General features: G+C 44.1%; 2 protein-coding genes across 2 annotated transcripts; one reads left to right on the top strand and one right to left on the bottom strand.

The window, feature by feature from the left end:
- Nucleotides 1–1,542: 1,542 nt before the first annotated feature.
- scaf4a (SR-related CTD-associated factor 4a) lies at nt 1,543–13,110 on the bottom strand. The gene is made up of 19 exons (XM_076750630.1): nt 12,947–13,110; nt 10,049–10,132; nt 9,904–9,948; nt 9,648–9,809; nt 9,353–9,485; nt 9,080–9,216; nt 8,770–8,946; nt 8,522–8,607; nt 8,312–8,396; nt 7,849–8,025; nt 7,680–7,753; nt 7,360–7,550; nt 7,067–7,167; nt 6,547–6,660; nt 6,261–6,417; nt 5,966–6,090; nt 5,566–5,719; nt 4,814–4,969; nt 1,543–4,472 (listed from the first exon to the last, which is right to left on the bottom strand). Exons 1-19 carry the CDS (start codon nt 12,974–12,976, stop codon nt 3,298–3,300), a joined length of 3,363 nt encoding a protein of 1,120 aa, XP_076606745.1. The 5' UTR covers nt 12,977–13,110; the 3' UTR covers nt 1,543–3,297.
- Nucleotides 13,111–14,995: 1,885 nt separating this feature from the next.
- On the top strand, nt 14,996–25,517 carry hunk (hormonally up-regulated Neu-associated kinase). Its single transcript, XM_076751164.1, has 9 exons — nt 14,996–15,702; nt 18,409–18,701; nt 19,550–19,605; nt 19,986–20,121; nt 20,230–20,357; nt 21,397–21,523; nt 21,645–21,813; nt 22,068–22,230; nt 23,161–25,517. Exons 1-9 carry the CDS (start codon nt 15,463–15,465, stop codon nt 23,907–23,909), a joined length of 2,061 nt encoding a protein of 686 aa, XP_076607279.1. The 5' UTR covers nt 14,996–15,462; the 3' UTR covers nt 23,910–25,517.
- The last annotated feature ends 1,098 nt before the right edge of the window (nt 25,518–26,615 follow it).

Raw genomic sequence — 26,615 nt, 5'->3', positions numbered from 1 at the left:
TCAAATATACGAAATGTGATTGGTCACTGACCATTACGTTAGCGAGCAGCCTATTAGGCATGTGAACAAATCCTCAACAATCACGTCATCGATTAATTATTGAAAAAAACAAAAACCCTTGAGGTCCCTTCATAAAGTTTCTGTCCGTCTAGCAGTTTGAAATATTGATTAGTATGAACATTTTACAACAGTTAAAAACAAAATCACTTTGTTTATATCACTATCAACTAATATGATAGCATTTCTATCAATACTGTCGGCTGGTAGTTATGCTATATGATATGAATTCCTTTATCATGTTAGATGTACCAGCACAAACCATGATTTATCCAATATTCATATATGTTGCATGTAAAATAACTAAACTGGGGGCAAGACTGTCAGTAGGCCTCTTACATTCATGGGTGAAGTAGCATGACTAAAGATAAACTGATGAGTACAGCACTGGTAGAAAGATAAATTCAAGTCATCACTGGTCTTTTATATGAAAATCACCACATGAAAGAAAGAATTGTGTGAGCCGCAAAGTTGGTTATCCCATTAGCTTTTTGTTGTTGAGACCTAAACTTTACAAATAACACTAAAAACTTACCTGTTTTACTAGTGGTAAAGGGTTAGCTTGTAAGCATTAGCTGAATTACTCCAAAATCATGGTTTAAAAAAAAAAAAATAAAAAAAAAATAAAAAATCAGGCCCCTTCAATTCAAAGAGACCATGACAGCAAATGTGTGCCACATAATTTTGAACATCTTAATCTTTCCACAGCTAAGAGCATGACTGAAGCACAGAATATAATTTGAACAAGGAAAATTATTTGGTACAAAAATAGTTTATTAAAAACAATTTCCTATGGCTGAAATATTGAAGATTTTAAGTCCATGTATTTTGTATTTTTAACAAATCATAGAAACACCTGTCAACTTTCAAACCATTGGGAGTTAAAAAAAACGTTAAAGCAAACGACCTCTCTTGTTCCTTCCAAGTCAGTGTCTCTCAGGTAAACGACTCTCAGATCATAAACAACAATTACCATTACACCTTAGAATCGTCAGTGATACAAGCATATTTACAGCAGCGTGTCCCAAGCAACGTTCTTCATTTCCTCACTTTAGTTTTGCCCTCGGTGTCTCCAGGTTAAGATTATTCAAGGAGGAGTTGGGCTTGCAGAATCTGGGCTTCAAATGTTAGCAATGTTAACAACTCAGACACAGGATGTTTTCAGAGAAAAAGACACTAAGTTTGAAAGGTGAGTTTATCACAGACAAAAAAAAAGAATTCAGCTGCAGGGTTACATTTTGTTTTCACGTGGCAAAAACAAATTTAAATCCGAGTTTGACTGATGTACATGAGGCAAATGGAAACGCTCTTTTGTCTGATCCGAGAGATTGCCCTCTTCCTTCCATACACACGACAAAAACAAACAAAAAAAACCCACTAGAAACATAAAGCTTATCGAGTCTGCCTGCTAACTTGTGTTTATACAAAATGCTCCAAAATCCAAGATGGCACCTTTTTTTTTTTTTTTTTCCTTTTTTTGTGGAGTACATTAGTTTTAAAATAAACTTGTGTTCGATATCCCTCTGTTGGATCTACAAAAGGTTCTATTTAATTTTCTTGACTGAAAAATATACATATGTACGCAAGGGTCTGAAATTTACCCGGCAGAAAAAAATTAACTACGTATACACACGATAGAATTTCCGTTGCTCATCTGGGTGCAAGTCAGTTTCTTTGCAAATAGATATACAGTACTCCTCTTCATATGTGCAGACCAATGCCTGTCTAGATGATCAACTTCTGAAACAAAGCCAACTTAAACACATAACATCATCAAATTTCATCATTCCAAGGGAGCTATACCCCATTACACCTGGATGAACTCTTTCTTTTGTTAATTTTGGGCATGTTTCATTACTTTTATGCATCTTGGTCCATCAGTCAATGTCTGTGAAGCAAAGAAATTTGATTATGCCACCACTGATGCCCTTGTTTTAGAGACCAGACAGTACAGTATGATCAAAGAATGTGAAGCATTCTTTGTTCCCAAAATAATACTAGAATAAGAGGAGTGTTACTTTTTCCATGAGGAATTGGATGCAATTCCTGTTACCAGTAAAATATAACTATCGAATTACAGTCAGAGTCCTTCTGAGACTAAACTCAGCTTCTTATCAGTCCTGTGTCCAGTCCTATGTAAGAGTCCCGGTACTAGTGGAATATATACTTCTTTAAAAACTTAAATAAAACCATGTATTAAGAGTGGATTTTCTGTTAAGGACACTGGCCAGTACATGTGCACATGTCACGGATTCAGTGATCAGTTAGTGCACCAAGTGTCTGGTGGAACGAAGACAATACTCATCTTTATTTTGCCTGAAATAAAGTGTGGTCCAAAGGGTGAAAAGTGAGGACAAAAGTGAGCTCAGCAATTTCTGTGAGAAAAGTACAAGGCCTAATTCTCAGTCTAAGTTAACCAGACATCCAGACGACTGTCTTAACTAATTTGTACTTTTTTTTCCTTATTTCTTTTTTTAAATAATATACCATTCTCAATTCAAACACCTGCAAGTTACTTGATCGGATCTTAAGGCCACCACAGTCCTTTCAAAGCTATGCCTTAGGATGTGATACTGCAATGAGGAGTCGACAAGATGAGATGAAAACAAAGAAAAAGAAATGGCGCCTCTGTTATTCAGTGTTTGACATGTTTTGGCAAATTAAAAAAATAAAATAAAATGAGCATATTTACCTTGTTGAGGAGTGCCTGCTATCACACAGAGGAGGCCATCAAGTAAAAAAAAAAAAACAAACGTGTCACAGAAATCAGCTGTTTCCTCCATCTGCAAACCGACTTGACTAAAAAACATAAAAGCTGAGCTCAAACGAACTTGAGATGGTCGGAGTTAAGTTAACATGCAAACACTCTTTCGTTCTTACAACTTACAGCGAGAAGAACAGAGCCGACAGCTGACAATACTCAACCACAGCCATTTTTCCAAAATGAAAGTGGTCGTGTGTGTCGAGACACAGATGCAAAGCCAAATTCCACCATAAGCCATAAAGTCTGAAAACAACCATTTTCAGGTGTGTGGGAGATGTCTGCTTTCAAGAAATATATTACTGCCCAGAAACTGTTAATTACCAATTGACAAACTGTGACTAGTTAGTTATTCATCTGCCAGGAGTTGAGGCTGGTTATCATAGTGAAAAACACCTTTTTTTATTAATTTTTTTTCTTTTTTTTTTAAACTTTCAGTGGTTCACAGCAGTCTCTGGCTGCAGGAGCGGCGAGCCAGTCTACGATGCCTCTTCCTGTTTTGATTCTGTGGGCTCACTTTGAGCTGAGGGTAAGGGCTCAGAGGGCGCCGGCTCCCCTGCAGCAGTAGTTACCTCTGGGGTCGGAGCTAAAAGTTCTGATTCTGCCTTCTTTTGAGAAGCTTCCACACGTGGTTCTTTACTGGTTTCAACGGTGACCACGGGGGTCGAGCAAGGTTGCTGTGCACTGTTAGATGTCCGAAATCTATCCATGCTTTCCAGTTCGGCCAATCGATCATCTCTGTCCCACCGCGTGGTCCTCTCTCGCCGTTCAGATCGCCTCGGCCTGTCCCCTTCTTTTCCTTCAGTTCCTCTCCCTCTTTCTCGACTCCCTCCTTCTCGACTCCCTCCTTCTCCCCTTCCTCTTTCTCCTCCCTCCCCTCTCCCTCGCTCCCTCTCACCATCATCACCCCTCCCTCGTTCCCTGTCGCTATCCAGGGTGCTTCGCCTCTCCCTCCAGTCCCGCCTGTCTCTGTCCCGATCACGGTCTCTGTCCCGATCACGGTCTCTGTCCCATCCTCCTCCCCGGTGATTGCCTCCATCTTCCTGCCAGCCTCCGAGCCTGTCCCTCCCATCCATTCTATCACCGCCTCCTCCTCTCCCTCCATCACCAAAAGGACGCCTTCCACCTCCAAAACCTCGGTCCCTTTCTCTATCCCTGTCTCGATCCCAGTCCCTGTCCCTCTCTGGCTCTCGGTCCCTGAATGCAGGCCTGTCTCCCCTGAATGATCTGCCATCCATTTCTTCTGGCCCCTCCAGGCCACGAGGACCCCCTGGTCTGATAAAAGGAGGAGGAGGAGGAGGACCTTGAGGAGGAGGGCCATGCCCGTGTGGAGGGAAAGGAGCTCTCATATTATGGGGAGGGAGCATCCCAAAGCCTCCTTTAGGTGGAGGGGCTTCATGGTGCATCATTTGAGGGTGTGGCCCTCTGGGTATCATCTGTGGGGGCATGGGCGGCATGTTGGGGTGAGGGGGTCGTGGCCCGTGGGGTGGAGGGAAACGCTGCATGTGGGGTGGAGGGGGAACTGGAGGACGCTGGAGTGGGATTATACCCGGCCGGGCACCAAGCAGACCACCAGAAGGGGGTTGGAGGTTTCCTGGAGGACCACCCGGGAGAGAACCTGGAGGTCCACCTGGAGGTACGCCTACCTGGTTAGCTGGAGGGGAAACAAATACAAAATACTGCTTCAAGTCTAATTCAATTTTCATTACTGTCCATGAGCACCAAAATATCTAATTCACAACAAATCTGAGAAGCACAAACAAGCCGAAATGTCTGGTCCTGTTTTTCCACTTGATAAATACAAGTTCATCGTAACTTGTCATCACTCTGATTTCTGCCCATCAACCAATCAAAGCGACTGCTGAAGCACGACTCTGTGAAATCTCACCCAGTTTTAGGATCCCCCCAGTTTTAATGACCAAACTCAAGAGTAATTTTACAGCAGAACAACAAACAACAAAATCACACTGGTGAAAAGACAAAAGACAGACTGACCCATAGGTCCCATCTGGCTGTTGAAGATGTTGGGACCCTCTAGGACTTCATCATTTTTCCTGCTGTCCAGACCTGCTGGGTCCAGAGGCGGGTCTTCAACTCCACCTTTGGAAGGAGGTGGCGGACCTAGAGGCATGGCACCTGGAGGAGGAAAACCTGGCAGAAGAGGGGTGAGAGGAGTTAGAGTGCTTCCACAGCAGCCAGGTTCAGTTCAAGCGAACTCCAGCGACATCTTGACAATACCCTCTGACAAGGTGGACTGGTGCCGTTTGCTGTGGTGTAACAGCAAAGTAGACCAACCACAGGATTTCATCTGATCTTAGCATATATAAAAAGCTTAACTATTAAATCGGTCTGCTGATAGTTACATGTCAAGGAAGCAACCTTATGAGAAATCTGTTTCATATAGATTTATGCAAAATAATGTGGTAATTACAGTAAAACATATGTGTGCCAAGCCAGCATGAATGATCAGAGGGTGAAAAGGAGTTAAAACGGCGTTGTGTTGGGCTTGTGTTCTAGACTATGTATTTTGGCATTTGGTTTCCCATTTCAAACTTTTTTCATTACCTTCGACAACTGTTTATTCATGAGCTCTTTGTGACACCAGAGAACATAAATAAACACAAACCAACCTCACTTTGTGAATACATTACTGATGAACATCATTTGAGAACGGGCACTGTGTCAGAGAGAGAAACTGAATGAAAGCCAGTGAGAAATGGTTTGATGGCAGCTGTAGGAGGTGCTACCTGGAGGCATCTGCATGGGATTGAAGCCAGGTCTGATGAAAGGAGGAGGGGGGACGCCTGGGGGGAAGGAAGGCGGAGGCATGCCTATAGGACCAGGAAAGACGGGAGGCTGGAGAGAACCCACACCAACCATTGGCTGCTGCATTGGAGGAACCTGAGAACATTTACAGTGACTTACTGAAGATCTCAGATGAAAAAGTTAGTGGTTATACTCCCCAGTGACACTCAGGAGTTAATCAGCTTCATCAAAAAAACAACACTAATAAATCATCTTATCCAATCAGGTTACACACCAGCCTGTCATACTATTTTACATGGTACTTCCATATTAACATAACAGTGATAGATCAACACAGGTCTATTGCTAAGAGTGTAAAATACTGGTGCGGCTGTTGTTTACCTGTGCAAGAGGAGCAGCTGCAGCCACAGGTAACACTTGTGTCTCCTCAGGCTGCTGCGGCTCCGAACGGCCGTTGTGGGTGAGTTCGTCCGGGATGTCAAGAGTCTTCCTCGCCCCGCTCCACTCTGGAAAATATGGACACAAGTCAGACCACTAAAAAGGAAAAATCATGACACCATTACCTGTTACCAATGAACCCGTTACTGTGGAATGTTCCAAACAGGTGGGGGTTTTTTGAGCATTTTTTGGAATTGGGGTTGTATTATTTCCTAAAGTGTCTGTCAGAAGTTTTTACCTGGTGATAAGGTGTCTAAATCCAGTATTCCTCCTTCCTTTAGCTCCTCCAACTGAGCCTCTCTGATTTTAGACCAAGGTATGTAGGTGACACCCAGCTCCACATCCCAGTACTGTTTAAACTCAGCCTTTATGCCCTTGTTCAAAGCCCAAGCAATCTGCCAAGACATGAACAAAAAACAGCTCATGATTCAATTAGAAAATTCTCAGCTTTCTCTTTGATTTGCTTTGCGTGAGTTTTTGTTTAGCACTGCTTTGCTAAGCAGCGATCTATGTGGCTTTCTCACCTTGATGGCTTTCTGGTTGACTTTGTGAGATCCTCTGCTAAGCTTCTGCAGAGCCCTGAAGGCGTCCTGCCTGTGTATCATGACAATGTAGGCACAGCCACGTGGAGGGATCATCTTAACATAACAGGAGGACAAACAGATGAGTGAGGAAAAAACAAGAAGAGTGTTTTCCATTTCGTTAGCAGAGACTGGACTCAACCTCATGACTGCACGATGGTGCTTTCATGAAAAGGTAGCAAATCTGGCAAACATCTGGAAAACCAAAGTTTGGCTTGAAAAATGAATCTTCTGTATACAATCAGTATTTTACTATCATAAACATCAAGTATTAGCAAGAAAGCAGCGGTTATGAGCTGCCCATGTAAGAACTTTTTATGAAAAACACAAAATATATAACAACCAATGTACTATAAAGCGACAGAAAGACACAAAAATCTCTATTTCTTCATCGTTGGATGAGAAAATGCAAATGTTATTGTTACAAACACAGCATGTATCCGATGTATATGAGTCCACTTACATTGATGGACTCTATCTGCCCGAACTCCTCCAGTAAACAGGCAACATCTTGCTGTTGTGTTCTCTTGTCTAACTGGCCCACCCAGAGAGTTGTACTGCAAACTGAAAAAGAGAAAGAAAAGGTAACATGGACAAGAACTTCAAAGCAAAACTATATGCAATTCTTCATTATTTGAAAAACACACTGACCTCATCCTGAGACAATAATTATGAAACTGCGCACACCTAACAGATCATTTCAGGGCCATGTCTATCCATTTGAATAAATATGACCATAAATAGATTATGACTCACTGCTTAGTGTCTCGCTCTTGGGTGGCGGAAGCCCTTTCTGCCGCCGCTCTCGCTCTTTCTCCCTCTCCCTGCGCTCCTGCGAGCGAGAGCGCGGGGAATGGTGACGACGGTCTCTGGAGCGCGAGCGGGATCGCCTGTGCCTGGATCTTCGTGTACGGGAATTAGACCGTGACCTCCTCCGCTTTGGAGACCTGGAGAAAAAGACAGACATTGCAGCTGATCATAAACAAGAACTGAGAAGCTTGTTTGCATAACACAAAATAGATGGTCAAGAACACATTTACAGTGCTGACATATCACATCTCATGTCAGATGCTTACTTAGAGCCTGAGTGTGACCGTCGACCGTGTCTGCCATCCCTCATAGATGAACGGTCCACATCCATCGACAAATCCTGATGTGGTGTGGAAGAGACACGATTATTATTTATGACAAACTAGACTGGCTGCTATAATACGTTTAAATTTCCAGTACTATTCTTAAGTGTACCTGTTGTTGCTGGGCGGTATTGTGAGGAGGGCATACCCCTGGGAAGCCTGGAGGCCCAGTAGAACCAGGGAGGGGCTGCCCTGGTAGAGTGTGCCCCATATGAGGCATCATAATTGGGAAGCTTTGCCCTGGCGGTAAACCAAAGGCCTGGAGTTGGCCATTAGGAGGGAGAGGAACCTGAGAAAGACAACCAGCGTAAATACTGTGCACATAGAACAGGGTTTCCCGAATATAAGCAGAAAATGATTTGTCCATAACTACATTTATTTTCAGATTTTTACATGTAGTATAAAGGGGATGCCTGCCATAAATGATGAGCATATATTGTGGTGTATGCATTTGTGTATGTATAAGTATTATGTTACATATAGTTGTAGTAAGAGGTTTTACAGTAAAAATGACAAAGACCAAAGAATTACAGTCTGGATTTGTTCTTTTTCTATTTATCGTCTGTACTCATTACCTGTTGTGAGACGTCCTGCGACATGTTAATCATCTGTGGTTTAAAGTGCTCCATGTGCTGTAGGAAGGCTGGAGGCTGCTGCATCCTGGGATAATAAAAAAAAAAAAAAACCTCATCAGCTTCACAGCTTTTAGTTCATTTCTAAAAATCAATCAGAGCTTCCCACTTCTTGGCACCACAGAGCTGATGGAGTATAAATAAAGAGCTTACAGGGAGGGCTGTGATGAGATTTCATCCTTCCTTGCTTCTTCTCCAACTTCTGGTTCGTCATCATAATCAAAACGGTCCAGCAATTTCTGAGAGGGAGAGATAGGTATTTAACATGCAGTAAAAAGTCGGTGAATTATGACGTTTTCAACATGGAAGAGAAGTGTTGTAACAGTGTCTGACCCCTTCCACGCTGTTCAGAGTGCATTTACTTATTGAGAGCATATAAAAATACAAAAACGCACTGCCACCTTGTCAAAGGCTGTCTTCTGGTGGGTGGGTTGGGTGGGCAGGGGAGGATGCAGGGCGACCATGCCCAGGCCAGTGGTGACGTTTTGTGCCTGTGTTTCAATGTTATGGACGGGAGCCTGAGTGTTGGTGTCCGGCTTCACCGGCTGCTGCTGAAAGTTCTGGAGCATCTGTTGAAGCTAAAAATGCCAGTGATGAAGAGTGAAAGATATTATTAGTGAGGGTCGAAGAGGTGTGCAAGCAATGATAATACGAGCGAAATGGCTGTGGTCAAAGATAATGCCACGCACGCACGCACACACACACACACACCTGTTGACCCTGTGAAGACTGGAAGAGCTGTGCCACGGCAGCAAAGGCATCAGAGTTTTGCAGCTGAGCGGCAGATGTCGTGGTGGAGTTTGCCGTTACCACAGTAACTGGCTCTTTGGCTGGAGGTGGGGAAGAACCTGAGGAAAAGGAACAGCATAGACATGTGTATGTTAGCAGCATTTACTGCGTAAACTGTTTTATGCAACATAAATTAAGTAAAAATATTGTGGAATTACAACTGCTGCTACTACAGCATGTGAACAAACAAATAACCTGGCTCATCTGTGCCTGTGTAGGGTGCAGCAGCACTGCTGGAGCCAGCTGCCATGTCCAGGAGCGGCTGGATAACCTCGATCTTGAACACACCATTCTTCTGCCACAGGTTCAACACCCGCACAAGCTTACTCTACAAAGGAAAACAAGAATGCAAGGAAACAGGTGAAGGAAAGGGACTAACAGGAAGACCATTTGTTACTATTGGTGACTATAACACTACAATCCACAGCCTAATCCAGCTTTATGAGCTAAGACTCATCACAGTGAAATTTTGACAGACTCCCGCTCTTACCCTGTCCTCCACTGGGCAAAGGCAGAGGTTCTCAAAAGTTCCTGTAATGTTTTTGGTGAATCTTGGGCCAAACACGTCCTTGTCGGCTCCAAACTGATGTCTGGACTGTCTAACAATGGAATCCACCACATACAGGCCTGCTACCTTGTACTCAGGCTTACACTGGAGAAAGCAGAAGAAGAAAACAGGCTTGAGTTTATGCATGTTTGCTGAGGAGAAACTCAGGGATGACTGAGTTTAAACAAGCTTGTCTCACCTTTTTGATAAACTTTTCCACAATCTGGACCACATGTTTGTAGAGCTGAGAAAGAAAGAAGCAAGTGAGTGAGTTAGCATCTAGAAATCACTCAAATAGATGTACAAGTAACTTTCAAACTAAACGAATGCCCACTCATTCTTACTTTCATAGCTTTGATGGCCGATTTGGTGATGGAGATCATCTTTGCCCGAGATATTGGGGGCTTGGAGTCCATCAATGAGAATAACTAGAGACAGAGTAGATAAAAGAAGAGTGACATGGAGAGTCATGAGACAGAAAGACAGAGAGGACACTGGTTAGGAGTTTCCGAGGGGATATCAATCATTTCCAAAACATTTACAGGACAACCTCTTTACAGCTGAATGTTTTAGTGTAGGGGCGGGGAAAGTCCAGCCTGCGAGACATATCATTATGAACAACAAAAAAAACCCTACCCAAAAATACAAAATTACTTTTTCTGTGATGAAAGAAAAGAACATAAAATAGTAGACGAACACATCCCTGAACGCAATATGCACATTGCAGTTCTGTTGTTGTCAAGCCAGTTTGCCGGAGTTAAGTATGCGGGGGTGTGGTCGCACTAATAAAAAAGGCCAATCTCAAACATCATTACAGTTTAAAACATGCTTAAACTGGATGAGCTGCATGGGCAAATAAGCTTGGATAAAGTCAACACTCTTCAGGGGAGTTTGGGTGCCAAACAGGCAGCTGTCACAAGACCAGAGTCTGACAGAGACTGTTATGCTGGCAAGTTTTGTGGCAAGTGAGCTAATAAGATGAAACCTCACTCAGAAGGAGAATTTGTGAAGTCCCTCGTTGCCACTGCAGAGCTGCTCGCACTGGATAAAGTAACCAAATTTTCAGTTCGTCTTGAACAATTCATAGAGATGAAGGGAAGGGAGAACCTGTCGTGGAAACTCTGAACATGCTGCAGAGTGTGCAGAACTCCTTCAGGCATTTAGCAAGAGGTTTCAGGGGATGAAAAGTAAACAAGAGGAACTGAACATATTTGCTACAACATTCAATGTAGAACCAGCTGATTTTCCTGACAACCTACATCATGACATCATGGTGCTGCAAAGCAATGACGAGCTCAAAGCAAGATACAACAACCTCCCTCTGCTCCAGTTCTATAAACTGAATCTACGTCCAGACAATTTTTACCCTTCTGAGGAGACACGCACTCAAGTTTTCATCTCTGCGTGAGACAACCAACTGCTTGGAGCAGTTCTTTTGAAAACTGACTCTTGCAAAGACTCTGCTCCACTCGAGGCTGACTGACCCAAACGTGGAAAACCAGCTGCGATTCACGTCATCATCACTACCATGTGACATCAGACAAGCAGTTCAAGCCATCACAGTTAGAGGTTAGTGTGATCAACAATATGTGTTCAATAATTTAGTATGGCCTTTAAAGGATGTTATAAAAACTGATATGGCCTTTGATGGGAAAAAATGTTCCCCACCCCTTTTAGCTGGAAACAAGTCGCAGAATTAAACCCGATATCATACATTTTAGCTTAAGCGATGAATATTCTTATATATCTTCACAGTCCTATCATCGTTTAATGACTGATTGATGATAACATACGATTTGCTATTGGATTACTGAGCTTTAATTAGTTGCTGCTATTGATTAAGTGGGCTTATATCATCATCTCTGTAGCATGCTTGATCTTTGTATTGTTCATTATTCTTTAACGGGGGCATGGGAATGAAAGCATTGATATTAATGGTGCATGTGCATTCGTGCTGCAAAAACAGCGAGTGCATGAAACCTTGCATTTCTATTGTGTGCCACTTTCATTTTCCATCCGCTACAAAGACTTGACACGTGCAGATACTCCAAAACCTCCATCTCATTTGGTAAAACAGAATTTCCCAAAAATCCTCCTCTGGTCTGAAGAGACAGTGGTACATTTTGACTGTTTTTAAGAGATCAAAGAGGTCAACACACAGCAACATGACTCATGTTAGTATGAGAGGATACAACCTTTTTACAGTATGTTACAAAGTAATTAGAAACAAACTACACCATAGATGGGTGTCTGGATTTGAGGATGCTAAAGCATCTTCACAGTTGTATGGTGCACTAGGATATTGATTTGCTTCTTCAGAGCTAACCAAATTGGTCCAGTGTCTGAGAGGAATTAATCTACACATCACTAAAGTGCGTGTTTACTCTTTTAGTAGGCGTCTCTTGGCAGTAGGCTGAAGTATATACTGAAATATCTGACACATGTAACAGGAATTTGCATGCATAAAAAACAACTACTTTCTCTGCTTGTGTCAGACAGAAAGTGCTATTGAAACTGAGGCGTATTTTCAATAACCATCAGAAACCGCTGGGTTTGTAATGAGTTGCTGCCCCAAGCAAGCCACTTCTGATAAGATTACAGGTTTTAGCCGCTCGGTTAGAGCGGGCCAAGCCACAGTAACTAAATCAAGGTTTATAGAGGCCATCAGAAGAAATGAGAGGAGCCAAAAACACCAATAGATGACTTGCTAAGTCTTTTGACTGGATCTCTAACAGTCTCTAACACCAGTCCTCCTCAGGCCTTACAGTAACTTGACCTGACGCCTTCTAAACAAACACAGGCTGTGCATAGCACTAGACAGTTGTGAACGTTTTGTTTGAACACTTGGTGTGACAATAACAATGGGATACTGTGTTTGCTCGCTGTGGGGTTACCAGTAGCATTGTTACCAATGTTGGTGACCACGCTCCCACACGCTAACATTAACGTCAGTCTACCAACTTTGTGCAAGGTTACTGAAACCAATGTGGCCAGGCTATCGTTGCGTTAGCTAGTTAATTGAAAGAAAATGCTATCATTTATTCCACTAACATAACTCGCGCCGCAGGTGTAGCTACTACACATAAGCTAACTCAGCTAGCCCTCAGCCAGGTTAAGATGGACAAGTCCAGCTAGCTAGGCCCACGGTCGGTCTTGCTCGACTAGCTTCATTGCATCACAGCACCATGACCAGCACCGACTCGGTGACTTCAGGGTCTCAGCGAGCCCCGAATGTGGCTTACCTCGTGGTTAAAAGCGTTAACGGCATCCATGATTGCCCGACGCTCCGAGCCTCCCCCTAAACTCCCGTTACCACGCTTACAGCGATGTTTATTCAAGGAAGGGTCGGTACAACATGTCCGCTCCCGTTGAGCTAACGACAGCTAGCCTAGCATCGGTAGCTCTCGGGTCGGCGGGTACGGCAAAGCATGATGGGATTCAATTTCGTTGTTCTAGGTTTTGTCCACTTGGGGGCGGTGTGCTGTAGGGATTGAAAATATATGGACAGGACATGAGACAGGGGTGTCCATAGATTGTCCTTTCATATTTCCCGACTTAACCCATCAGGCCCCCAAAATTAGCTTTGGCCCCCACTGATGCTTGTTTCACCCATCCTCTGTGCACAGTGTAGGCCTGCCCACCCCAGTCATCTTCAAGTACCCATCAGGTATCTTACAGTACACACGGGTTTTGCCTACTCTTATCAATCACAGAGCTAGAGCACCATATGACCCCAGATTTAAACACCAAATTAAGTTGAAGATTGATATTATACTTGCTTTTTTCGCTGTGAAATTTAAAGTAACAGTTTCTATCATCATCATAACATAATCATAACATCATCACCTGATATTTCTGGAAAGAAGATGGAGCAAAATACAACACCTGCCTTTTAAGTCAAAAAGTTATGAGGCATTAGTGAAATAATCCCTTGTGTAGTGGTGTAATGCCCCTCAAATTTACCCCTCTATTATCTGTAAATTCACAGGCTACTGTTAAACTCCAAGCTCTAATCACGGACTACTTACATTAAGTCAAATTTCAGTAAATAAGTAAATGTCTGGTGTCACGACAATAGAAAATGGCTATCAGAACTGTAAGATTCACTCTTATCCTAGTATTTTCTTATCCTAGTTGTATGACTAACTGTATGTTCCTGTAGTACAAAATAAGTCCAATAGGTGGTGGCATACTTGTACATTTGGTTCCATGTCTAGGCGTCTGGACTAATGTCTAGAAAGCATGGTCCAACAGTATGTGCATGCATTCATCTCACACCTTCGAAGATCCATGCAAACAAAACAGAACACACCTACATATATAATTATATATATAAAGCTGACATAGTAACAACACAAACGACAGGCTTGTAACTCAAGGCAGAGCTGACTCAACATCTCTCTGACAGACTCAAAAAAAAAAAAAAAAAAAAAAAACTTCACATGGGTAGCATTTATTGCAGGGTTATTCTATTGGATTTCATTATTATTATCCGGTGTTTCTGTTATTTTGTCCAGCCCCTGCAGGTCCACTGTATAGGAAAACATATTGTGGAATATACATCATACTATTGACGGCAAATACAAAAAGAAAAATACGTGTGCCTCAAACTGTTGCCCCTCCCTGCAGGTGTCCTCCTTTGAGTGATGAACACCATGTTAATTAGGGCAGTGAACACCTCAGTGAGCGAGGGGGTAAATGCCTCTTTGTCTGCCAATGGTTATACTGGGGGTACAACTATGTATTGCTGACAGTAGGCCAAGTTCAGCAACAACCAATAACACATTGAAATGATGGCAGGGGCTAGATGATGGTGCGCCTTGTATGAAACTGACCATTTCTCCCACACAATATTTATTTCCGATCATTTATTGCCACTAGAAATGCACACCTGAATGCCGGTGTAGTTAAGGAATTGCGGGTGTACAGCGCGTGGTATGATCAATTGGGTGTTTTACGCACAGTTTTACGCAAATGACAATACACTTAAGACGCAGACACTCAGAAATCCCGTTACAGGAATTAAAAAATAATGTAAATATTTATAGAGACAGCGTTGCTGTCTCGCTCTTCACGCTACAAACGTGTTCTTTGTTCATAGCCGTGTACAGTCTGAGAGCGCAGCATGAGAAACGGCGGAGCAGCGGTATCGGGTGGAGTCGTCCCCCTTGTTCTCACATGTGCTCCGCCCGCCTGCGCTGATTGGATTGAAAATCACCCCGACTACCACCATCGTGTGAGGGACAGTGTGTGTGTGTGTGTATGTGTTTTTTTCACCCCTACACTAAGAAACGCCCACCCAGAGGAGCCGGTAAAGTCACTTCAAACTGAATAACACGTTGGCGGCGCACATTCAGGAGACGCTCATGCATGGAGAGGGGACGCTGAGTAATTGCCTACCTCTGACTGAGTTGTTGTTGTTTTTTTAATCCTCACAAGTATTAAGACAGGTTGCGTCAGTAAATAACTTTCCATGATTGAGTTCGGCATTTTTTCCTGTGTCATTCAAATCTAAGCTCATACACTAATCAAGACTTGTCTCGGAACCTGCTGAGTGCGCTCACTGGATGCTTTGGGTGAACAGGTGGCGCAAAGCTCCGCTTCCTTAATTTGTTATTAGGGGCGAGACGCAGGCAGACAGGAGTTTACGCACTTTACCGGACGCTAAGCATTTAATACCTGGCTTTAAGCTGGGCGAGGGGACGAGACGCGTAGTTTTTTCCCTTGTTAAAAAGAGACGTTCTGCAAGGGAGCTGTAATGCCAGTTGCGGACAGCGACATGGTCGTGGACAGCAGCCACGGCTTACAGGAGGGTAAAATCCCAAGTAGCGCCGGGAGCGATAGCGCCCTCCCGGCCTCCCTATGCAGCCCCGCGGCGGACATCCTCAAGAACTTTTACCACACCAAGCGGGTCGGGAACTATCTGATCGGGAGGAAGCTGGGAGAAGGATCGTTCGCCAAAGTTAGAGAAGGTCTCCACGCGCTGACTGGGGAAAAGGTGAGCGGGCTGTCACAGTGGAAAAAGCAACAGGCTTTGGGAAAATGTGTGTGTCATACATTGTATTTTTGGTGGCGTATTTTAAATGCATCTCGTGATCACAATTAATGTAGCCCTACTGGTTTCTTGCACGTGTAAACCAGAAACTTTTGAAGGAAAATGGCTCTGACTGTAAGACGCCTGTAGTTTTCTCTGTTTTAACATCTAAAAATAATGAGTGGCATGCAGCAAGGGGTCTGATACGGTTTTGGATTTCATGTCAGTGGACAGTGTCAGCTGTCACTTGCCTGCATGTATGTAAACCAGGGAAAACTCCTCACCTCTTTCTCAGCCATACATTCTGATTGTACAACGTGCCGGTGAAATCAGCCTCTCTGAGAAAGTGCTAAGCCTTGTTTGCAAAGGGAAGCTTTGCTAATGAGCTCATGCGGCACCACCAGCTGTTTGAACTCCGCTACGAGCTCAGCAGGGTTTGTTTTCTGGCCAAGCTCGAGTGAGAATATTTACAGTGTGTGAGGCAGAAAGAGATGCCTGTCCTTTTCTGTGTTGGACACTGCGCTTTGTGGCTTCTCTGCGCCTCCTGCTTTGTTTGCTGTCTGTGGTGATCTCACCGCTGCTGGGCGCGCAAGCCTGTGATAGGGACAGAGGGGGAAATTGGACGGCCTATGAGCGGCCAGAGCTGCTACTTGCATATGAAATCATGTCGTTGATAAACGAGCTCCAGCCTCATTATGATTCCGCCAGCGCAGGGCTTTGATATGTGCTGCCGTTGGCCACTGGTTGCCTTTGTCTCTCCAGGCTTTTTTGAAGAGCTGCCAGCACATTTGCATATTAGAAAACAAGTACCTCCTCTTCCTTATGTGTTCCTACATGTTGACCCATGTCTGTTTGTGTACGCATAAAAACAGAATGTGTGCCAGTGAATTTGATAATTTGCATCTTGAAGATTAACTCATCTTGTGCCCCCTCCCCTACCCTTCCCATTCTCTGGCAGTGAGGAGAAAAAGAAAGCGCTCCTCTCCTCTTCCCTCACTCTCTTTGTTGAGGATGATGCAAACACTGGCAATCACACAACCAAGCATCACATGCCCCCCCCCCCCCCCCCCCCTCCTCTCTGTCTCATTCAGTGGAATACAGGGTCCAACAGGCGCTGGAGGGAAGCGGAGGGCAGCGAGTTTATTCAAGCAAAAGGGGAATCAGGGGGAAAGGAAACACGGGAGGACTCCCTGATCCTTTTTTTAGCATCACTAGAAAGTCCTTGTGGATGCAGGGATGAGAGGGTGTGTGTGTGTTTATAGGCAGGGGGTATGAAAGTGAGGAGAGGTGAGGGATGGTCCTGTCATGGTCAGGGGGCTGGGGAGGTCATATCCATGTGTTTTTGATGTCTGTAACCCACTTTCCCCTCCGTAGTCCCCGACCTCCCCCCCATTTCTGTCTGAGGGGCGCCTGATAAACAACTGAATCCCCCAGAAGCCCCCTGGCTGGGCGCACCCCTCCCCCTCTATATACCCGACACCCCCTCATATAGACTAGCCTACTGTAAATACAGTGACCCATCCCCCCTACATACCCCGCACCCCTTCTCTTATCCACTCTGCCTGGCGTAAACATGGGCCATCTATTACTGTATTGTGACAGCTTAACACACACACACACACACACACACACACACACACGCACACACAAGCACACACAGCCAGGTTTAATTAGCAGCCGTAAAAAAGGTTTTCAGAGGTGAATCAATTATCAAAGATGAAAGGACGAAAGTAAAAAAGAAAGACAAGCTGAAGGACAGAAGAAAGAGAGGACACACACACACATACACAACCACTTTGGCCCTCACCATTTCATTAATGGATATGGTGATTTGTTCCACTGGTCGTGCCTTTCCATGTCTGTGGGTTCTCCTTGAGATGATTTGCTGTGTATGGCAGCCACGCTCTTGAACTCAGTCTAGACGTGCTACAAGGAGACGCGGGCAATGGATGAAATAGAGTAGATGGGTCCGTTATTGAATGTAATTAGCTCCAGAGGGAAGTAAAGTGTTTGTCATAAAGGTAAAGGACACGTTCTGAGGCTTTTTATGAGGAGACATCTTCTCCAATGGGAAAACAAGGGCAGAGGGACACAGACAGAGGACACTGGGATGAGTAGTTAAAGGAAAAAAAAACTTCTGACTGGGAACCTGTACTCCTCTGTTGATTCTGAAATTGAGCAGACCATTCCTCAGTCCCATTTCCACATTTGTCGCCACCCCTCACGTGTGTTTAGCTGCTGTTAAACTCTGTAACAAATGGGGGAATATTAAATGTCCATTTGGCCTCGGCGCCTCCTCAACAGATAGGGTAACATTTGCTTTTCCCCTAGTTTATGATGGTTCAGTAACCCCTCCAACACACACACACACACCTCCCCCCCGCACCCTCAGGGCCCTATAGCGCCTGGGTCGCCCCACATAGGGAGCAGCTGTGAGGGAGAGGTCAGTGTCGAGTTATATACCCTGCAAAGGAGACGGAGTAGCTTATCACCTGTTACACTACAACTCAGAAATTCTTCAAGACACAGCAGTGCACTGGTGCTCTATTCTTCATGGGTGTTATTCAAAATATCGTACGGCGCAAGCTTTACGAGACAAACTTTAGCCGCGAAGTCAATGCTTTGTTTAAAATAACACCGTCACCTCACCCTCTGTCTCAATTTCTCCAGGTGGCGGTGAAGGTGATCGACAAGCGGAAGGCTAAGAAGGACTCGTATGTGACCAAGAACCTGCGGCGGGAGGGCCACATCCAGCAGATGATCCGCCACCCCAACATCACACAGCTGCTGGACATTCTGGAGACGGAGAACAGCTACTACCTGGTGATGGAGCTGTGCCCCGGCGGCAACCTCATGAACCGCATCTACGACAAGAAACGCCTGGATGAGAGGGAGACTCAGAAATACATCCGCCAGTTGGTACTGGCCGTCGAGCACCTGCACAGGGCGGGTGTAGTGCACAGGTAAAATAACAATTAAAAAGATAAAAACGCTTAAAATAAGGCAGACAAACGCAGAGAGGAGAGAAGGTGTAAATGACTCGGAAAATATTGACAGTTTGCCATCCATAGCTCAGAGAGCTTTGTGCTGTTAATGGGTTAAAGCTGACTTTAAGATCTCTGAGTCAGACATGATCCTCTTTCTTTAAGTGTGGGTTAAGTCCTTGTTGTGCACATTACTGTTAATCCACAAATATCCATATCTGTCCGCTCAATAACCGCACCACCACACTTTAAGAGGTTTCCAAGAGAGCTGCTAAGAATTTCTTGAATAAAGTAATCACGCTTAAATAAAAAAAAAAGATTTATACAAGAGCTGGATTTCCATGCACTCTGCACAGATATTAGTCACTGGGGAGCATTTCTCCTTTAAATAGCATTACATCTTATGATGTTTTGAAAAAAAAAAAAAAAAAGTTTTGAATTGATTTAGGGAAAACAACACATAAACTGCATCTCTAAATCAAATTTCAGATAGAAATTTCTCAAAGCTCTTCCCAGGAATTTAATTCTTTGTTGCTGAGAGCCTGGGAACTAAAATTTCTATCATGGCAAGATGGCCTAAGTAGATAACTGTATAACAGGATTTCTAAGACTGAGGAGGGACATGCAGGCACACAATAGACCCTGAAAAATCAGCCAGCGTGACCCATATTGGGAGGGGTATTTGTGTATGTGTTGGGACTGGCGGCGGGGGGCCGACCTCTGCTGCTTGTGCATTGTATGATGATCGTGGTTCAGATAAGTTATCTAACATAAACTCTGACACTGCGCAGGCATTTACATCCTCTTTTTGTCTCTTTGTTTAACAGGGACCTGAAGATAGAGAACCTCCTGTTGGATGAGCAGGACAACATAAAGCTCATAGGTAACACACCTCAGATATCTGTTTCATTTCCCCGTTCTGCGCAAAGCTGAACAATAAATTCATTCATAAGTAGAAAAAATTCCAAAGAACACGACTAATGTTCCTGTGGTTAATAATAAAAGAAGGCTGTAACTGTAGAGTAGAAATGCGAAGATTGTCTCAGTTGGAGTGGGACATGCCGAGTGTCACAGTGTCCCACATGTGGTGAAGCGTTAAGGGCAATTAAATATCCTGTGAAAACCCTTACAAGCTCTCACCATAGTGCTAATCTGCTTCTGTTCGTGTGTGTGACGCTGTGATGAGGCGACTCGTTTAACAGTGAGCTGAAAAGACAGTAATAAACCCAGAAACAACACTCACCCGCCTCCTTCGTCCCTCAGATTTTGGCCTCAGTAACTGCGCCGGCATCTTGGGATACTCGGACCCATTCAGCACCCAGTGTGGAAGCCCGGCCTACGCTGCCCCAGAGCTGCTCTCCAGGAAGAAGTACGGGCCGAAGGTGGATGTCTGGTCCATGTGAGTGTATTCTCCTCTTTCAGAAAAGTAATTGTTAAATGTCGACTTATTTAAATATGTTGTTTCATGAGTGCGCACAGAGCTGAAGTGTGTATTTTGATCCCGCAGTGGTGTGAACATGTATGCGATGTTGACCGGAACCCTCCCGTTCACCGTGGAGCCCTTCAGTCTGCGAGCCCTGCACCAGAAGATGGTGGACAAGGAGATGAACCCTCTACCTCCCTCGCTCTCCACAGGTAAACACTGAGAGCACGCATGCACGCCTGTGTGCAGATCGCTTCTTTTGTGCTGAAGATAAAATTAAACACTTAGAAATGCAATGAAAACTTACGTTGTCTGCCAAGAGACACAAGACACTGTAGTTAGAATTTCTACATAACAAACTAACCCAACTAGCTACCTGTATATAAATGAAATCTAGACGGTGATACAGTATTTGTTGACAGCGTAACTTCAAGACAATTTTAAAAGAATCCAAACAACATGTGAGAGGAGTGCGTGCACACCAAACTGCCATTGTAATTGTTCATAATTACTGACAGGCTTCATGTGACCTCTGTTTGTTTTAAAGTCATTGGCACTGCGTCAAAAAGATTTTGATACTTTCAGAGAAGCTGCGGCACAACGGGTTTTTTTTATTTTTTATTTTTTCAAAATAAATAATAGACCTCCTAATCTTTAATTGTAGTTATTATATATAAGGAGAATTGGTCAAATTGCAGAGGCATTTTGATTTATATCTAATTATAGTGGAGCATTGCTGTTTGGTGAAACAACATGAGGATATGAAGACAAAAAGACAGGTGTGTATGCAGTTGGCTTCAAGTAGTGGCATTCATACCAGAGATGCTTCTCCTCTGCGTGGCAAAACTGTGTCACTCTCTAATATGCAAAGTAAGGGCTGGATTAACATGGTTATATAAGAAACTATTAATCAAATTAATGACATGGATGTGTCATCCTATCTGTCTTATCTACTAATGACTTGAAAGCGGATGAGTAGCATAAGGGCCAATTTTGTGGTCAAGGGATTGTGCAACTGGCGTCTCTGCTCCAGCTACTCATCGGAAACAGCTGCGAGTGGCGTGCTTAGGTGGTAGAGAAGTGACGCTGTATTTAATGATCATGCCGAGGGCTGTCAGTCAGAAGACCAGTATTTCTGAAGAAAATATGCCGTGTTGGACCATGTTTCAGTAGCTGAAAACATTCCTCTCCATGCTGAGTGGAGCGTCGTTGGCAGCCTGTGAATATTTGTTCTTCTCTCTCCTGTCTCAGCTGCCATCTGCCTTCTGAAGAAGCTTCTTGAGCCAGATCCCAACAAGCGTCCTAACATCCATCAGGTGATGGCCGATTCCTGGCTACAGCTGGCCAATAAGAACACAGGGGCACCGTACCTCAACAGGTAATCGCACACATTTTCACTGCTTTGAGTTTGCATTTTGCATTTGTTTTGTTCATTTTTGGATATTTGTTTTCTGAATCTTAAGCGTCATAAAGCATCAACTTTCTCTCTCTGTGTTAAGGATCCATATCGAGGAAATCAACCACACGGTGTTGCTGCATATGACAGAGAAGATGAGCTACAAGCACAGTGAGGTGCTGAGCGCCGTCCTCACCAACCGAGCCTGCCACACTCTGGCTGTCTACTTCCTCCTCAACAAGAAAATGAAGAGACTCTCTAAAGAGTACAGGGTAAAGAAATCCTAGTTAATACCTGCCCCATGCCATTTTCAACAACAGAGGCTTAAGAAAACAATCTCCAACGCAAAACACACTCTACCTGAAATTCCAAAGTGTTTCTTAATGCCACCTTAATACAGCTGCACATACATAGAAAAGGTTACAAGGGAGCAAGAATTATGAGGTGACATATCCGGTTACACAACATCAGGTTTGTCAAATGTTACGAGTTGTCGTAATGAGCGGGTTGTTGTTTGTGTGTTTAGGAGATGCAGTTCCAGGAGAAAAAGAAAGGAGAGAAGCAGAAGAGTGAATACTTCCAGACCCAGTGGAGGAAGCACGTCGACAAGCTCACCATTCCCCCCAAACAGACGCCCGTCTACCTGGCTGTTAGCAAGGGGCCGAGCAAGGAGAAGAAGCACAGAACAGGTGAGGAGTGATACGGTGCAGCCGAAAACATTTGTGCACATGCATGAAAAAACATAATAAGATACTGTACATTTGTTTGGAAACGTGCCGCTGTATTTACTTTATTTACCTTTATCTGTACAGGGTAGGTTGACTGAGCATGCATGTTCTTGTACGGCTACGACCTGTTTCATACATACATAGTTACCCAGTCATCCGACGGTCCATCCACTCCCTCCTTCCATCCTTCCATCCATTCATCCATCCATTGTTTGTCTGTCCATCCATCCAACCACTCACTCATCCATCCATCCATCCATCCATCCATCCACCTGAGAGGAAACATCCTGGATAAGTTGCCAGTCAATTGTAGGGCGATTTTTTTCAAAGTTAATTTACCTGTTGACAGTCAGATGAAATGACTAAGAATGCATTGTGCAAAGGTAATATATAATATGGAATTAAACTGAATGAGTCTAGTAACACAGCAGCATTAATTGAATTCAGTAGGCCTGGAATTTTTAAAAGTAATAGGTGGTTAAAGAATGTCAGATCACACTCCTTAAGAAGAGCTAACAAGTGTCGAACATGGACCTGGGGGCAAAGCTGAGGCCCTAATCTCCTTTCCCTCTTGTCATTTACCTTTAAGTAGTACAGTGAAAGCTAGGCTTTTTCAGGTCCAGCATGTCAGAACAGGCTGTTCTTCACAAGGTTAAAATCAGGACAGAATATTCTTACACCTGCTTGTTACCTGCTCTTGCGCAATAATGTCTGTCAGAAGTATGTCCTGTTGACACGAAGGACACTCAGCCACAAGTATTCAGCTCTCAGACTTTCATTTAGTCATATCTGCAGGAAATTGAGCAAAAACTAATATTCCAAATATTTGTTTGACAAACATGAAAATACAGTATTTCAGAAATGTTAAAATGCTTCTCATTTCCTCCTCAGGTCTATTGCGTGCCATAACTGGAGGCCATCGTAATTCACCTCTGGCACCGCCCGGCACCGTCGCTTCTTCTTCTATGGAGTATCTAGAGATCCATCCTCTCTTTCACAACACCCCTCAACAACGCAGGCGCTTGGCCACTCTCCCACAAGTCAATACAAGCCCTGAACACAACATACCCGCTCCACCAGCGCCATCACCGATTGGCATGCACTCTTTCGGCTCCCTCTCCAAAGCCGAGCAAATTGAAGACACCCCGGCCTCGCCCTGGTACAAGCTGACCAACGGGACTCTGTCCCCACCCCGCCACGTCTCTGCCTTCCAACCCGACTCCTCTTACTTGAAGAAGGCCACGATCCCCAGCCCTCCCGTCCTCATTGTCAACCCCCAGCCCAAGAAGAGCATCTCCTCAGATTGGTGTGGTTCTTCTGATACCAGCGGCAGCCCCCCCAGCACCGTAGGAAGCCCCCCAGGCAGCTCAGCTTTCAGCCCTCCAAAGTCCGCCTTCAGTCCCCTTAACCCCACCTCTGCATTCAGTCCTCCTTCCAACAGCAGCAGCAGTGATCCCGACAGCCCGACACACCGCAGCAAGTTCCCCTCTATGGGAATCGGACAGATCCTAAAGAAGAAGGTCCAGCTGCAGCCGTTCTCCTTCCGGCCGGAACAGGTCGTCGAGGAAGTGGTGTCCCCGCCTCCCTACCCCATGCAGACTCTCCTCTGTGCTTCAGGTGCACTGAAGACCCTCTGCTGAGGGACACAAGACGAAAGAAAATGAAAGTAAGACAGACTGAACTCAAGGCCCCTCTCAACGGTTTGTTGAAGTTGGAGTGGTCTTCCAGAGCGGCCTTCTGAACTGTTCCTTTATTGCGACTGAGCCACTTTTTCGTGACGGACATTTGAAAAAGAAAAAAGAAGGGGTTGAAAAATGTTTTACCTCTCGTTACCGCTCTCATTATGTAATAAGAGGCGGTGATGCTGAGAAGATGAGATTTGAAACAGATCCCTGAGGGATGACTAAACCTCGCCGTGTCCTAGATACAGAGTGGACATGGGACTTCATGTAATATGGGCCTTGCCAACAAGGTGTACACACACATGCACACGCATACACATAAAACACTGTATTATACACTGAGCTAGAGATACTCTCTTATGTAATATTGCTGTAACTGGTTACTAATTGAGCCGCAAACTGATTCACACCAGCTAACAGACCCCAACCCTAACCCTGATTACATGTATAAATGTTTTGTCTCTGTGAAAGCTCTCTAACATACCCACTGACTTCCAGCCAGCTGGCACTGTCTCCTCAATGCTGACTGGATGTAGAACCTCACTGCACTATTCTTAAAAACCAAAACCTATAGTAACAATGGCGTTTACCATCTTTTACCTCACTGCATTATTCATACATTAATGTATAACAGCAGTAGACTGTGGCATGCTCGTGTGGATCTTGCCACAGTGTTGCAGTGTCTGAGCGATAGTGCCATTAGAATCAACACACTGACACAGAGGTAGGTACTAAGAGTAGAGTCATACTCTCACTTTTTACAGTCATACTCTCACTTTTATAGTATTCTCAAACTATCACTCAACACTGGTAATAATTCACAACTATAACTTTTTCTATACAAGTGTTACATCACCTCTACGACCCACAGGGAAACTCTAAAACTGTCTTTTAGTGATGACTCTCTCACAGGAGGATATGCTTGTTCATAGTCAGTTTTGAAAAAAAAAAAAGAAAAGAAAAAAAAAGATAAAAATAGAGCATCAAAAGCCTTACGAAACTGATCAACCTCGCCGGCGGCCGAGGATCTGAAAGTGGGAAGAACTGCTACTAGGATCAAGTAACATCCATGAATATAATTCACTTCCTTTTGTCTTAATGCTGTAGTCTGTGCAATAGTCTTAAGTGTTAACTGCAATGACGAGTATTTGCCAAGAGCTCTCTGAGAGTGATGTGAAAATTGTGCTTGTAAATAACGGTACGACTCCTGTGTTCCTGTCACTTCTGTACGAAGGGATTCTATAATGTTTGTTGGCATTTTCACATGTTGGTGGCTTCATAAGACGATTTGACTCTACGAAAAGGCTTCCACATGCACACGAGGCTTCTCACTGTTAAGGTACTGTAGAATCTCTTCCTGTCCAAACGAAAAGTTGCATGCAATGTTTCACGAGTCGAACTGTACTGTCAACATTTGAAGATTACGTCTTTGTACCTTTTTTTCCGGTTGATACTGAGATTGCTACAGACTCGGGGGTTCTTTTGTAAGATTTTTTAATGGATGGTTTTGTTTGAGTGTCAAGAGATTTCTATGCTGTATAAAGTATTTTAAATATTTATACTGAATCCATTATGTGTCTGTCTGGTCTTTCAAATGCACCTGCTTACTGTCTGGTTTCATTTGTGCTCACATGCCAATATACAACTTTCTTTTTTTGCTGAAAAAAAATCTATAATTCATGCACTTAAATTATTATAATTACACAAGAAACTCCACAAAAAAAAAAAAAATCCACAGAATCCAACATTCTTGGTAATTTATGTATAATTTACAGAGAATTAAGAGCCGGAGGCGTATGATTTTTTCCTAAAGCTCTCATCCCCTGGAGGACTTAATGAAGATCGGCTTCTCCGGGTCTCTGTTGCTTTACAACCTCAATGTGCCACTTGTCTCACATACCGTATGCATTTCCCACGGGACACCTGTGGTGGGTAAAAAAAAGAAAAACGCACCCCTGCAACAGCTGAAGGATCCTGAGAACTGACACATGCGCACACATTATTACATCCCCTCCCTCTTCACACACACACACACACACACACACACACACACACACAGTAGACACTAATCTACTCAGCTGTGGCCCCCACATCCCCATCATAAACCTCTTTGGGTGACACTGCCCTGACGAGACAAAGAAGGGGGATCACCAGAGCTCTGAGACAAACATACCCAGCACAACACAAACAGGGCCGTCCGATTAAATCGGCGTGGCTAAGCTGATAAAAGCCGAGGGGCAAGAGTGGCTCTAAAATGCATTAGAGCCGGAGCCTTTTGTTTATCAAAGACAGGCGGACAGTTAGTCAAAACTCCCCGGGCGGTCTGGTGAGACAAACAGGCTGCGGCCATGAATACTGTGGCTTAACCACAGCGCTGAGCGAAAGAGGTGTGCACCGCAGGGCACGTACAGGTAATACCTGTACTTAAGTGCTGCTCTAGTGACACCTGTAGTAGGTGTGTACACACTGGCACGAACACACACACTCACAAAATATTAACTAGCAACAGAGTGGAGCTGGCAGGCAGCTTCCTCTTGTGACTGTGTTTTAAGAGCCAGGTGAGGGATAGTGATGGGAAATACCTAATTTGCAGCAGAAAATTACTCAGTGACAATTCTTATAATCAATTGCTGAAGTACTTTCTCAGGTAACAGTGCAAAGCAG

The sequence above is a fragment of the Chaetodon auriga genome, chromosome 15, assembly GCF_051107435.1.
Source record: "Chaetodon auriga isolate fChaAug3 chromosome 15, fChaAug3.hap1, whole genome shotgun sequence".
Lineage (NCBI taxonomy): Eukaryota > Metazoa > Chordata > Actinopteri > Chaetodontiformes > Chaetodontidae > Chaetodon > Chaetodon auriga.
The sequence above is the reverse complement of the archived record's forward strand: the minus strand, read 5'-3'. Positions and strand labels throughout refer to the sequence as shown.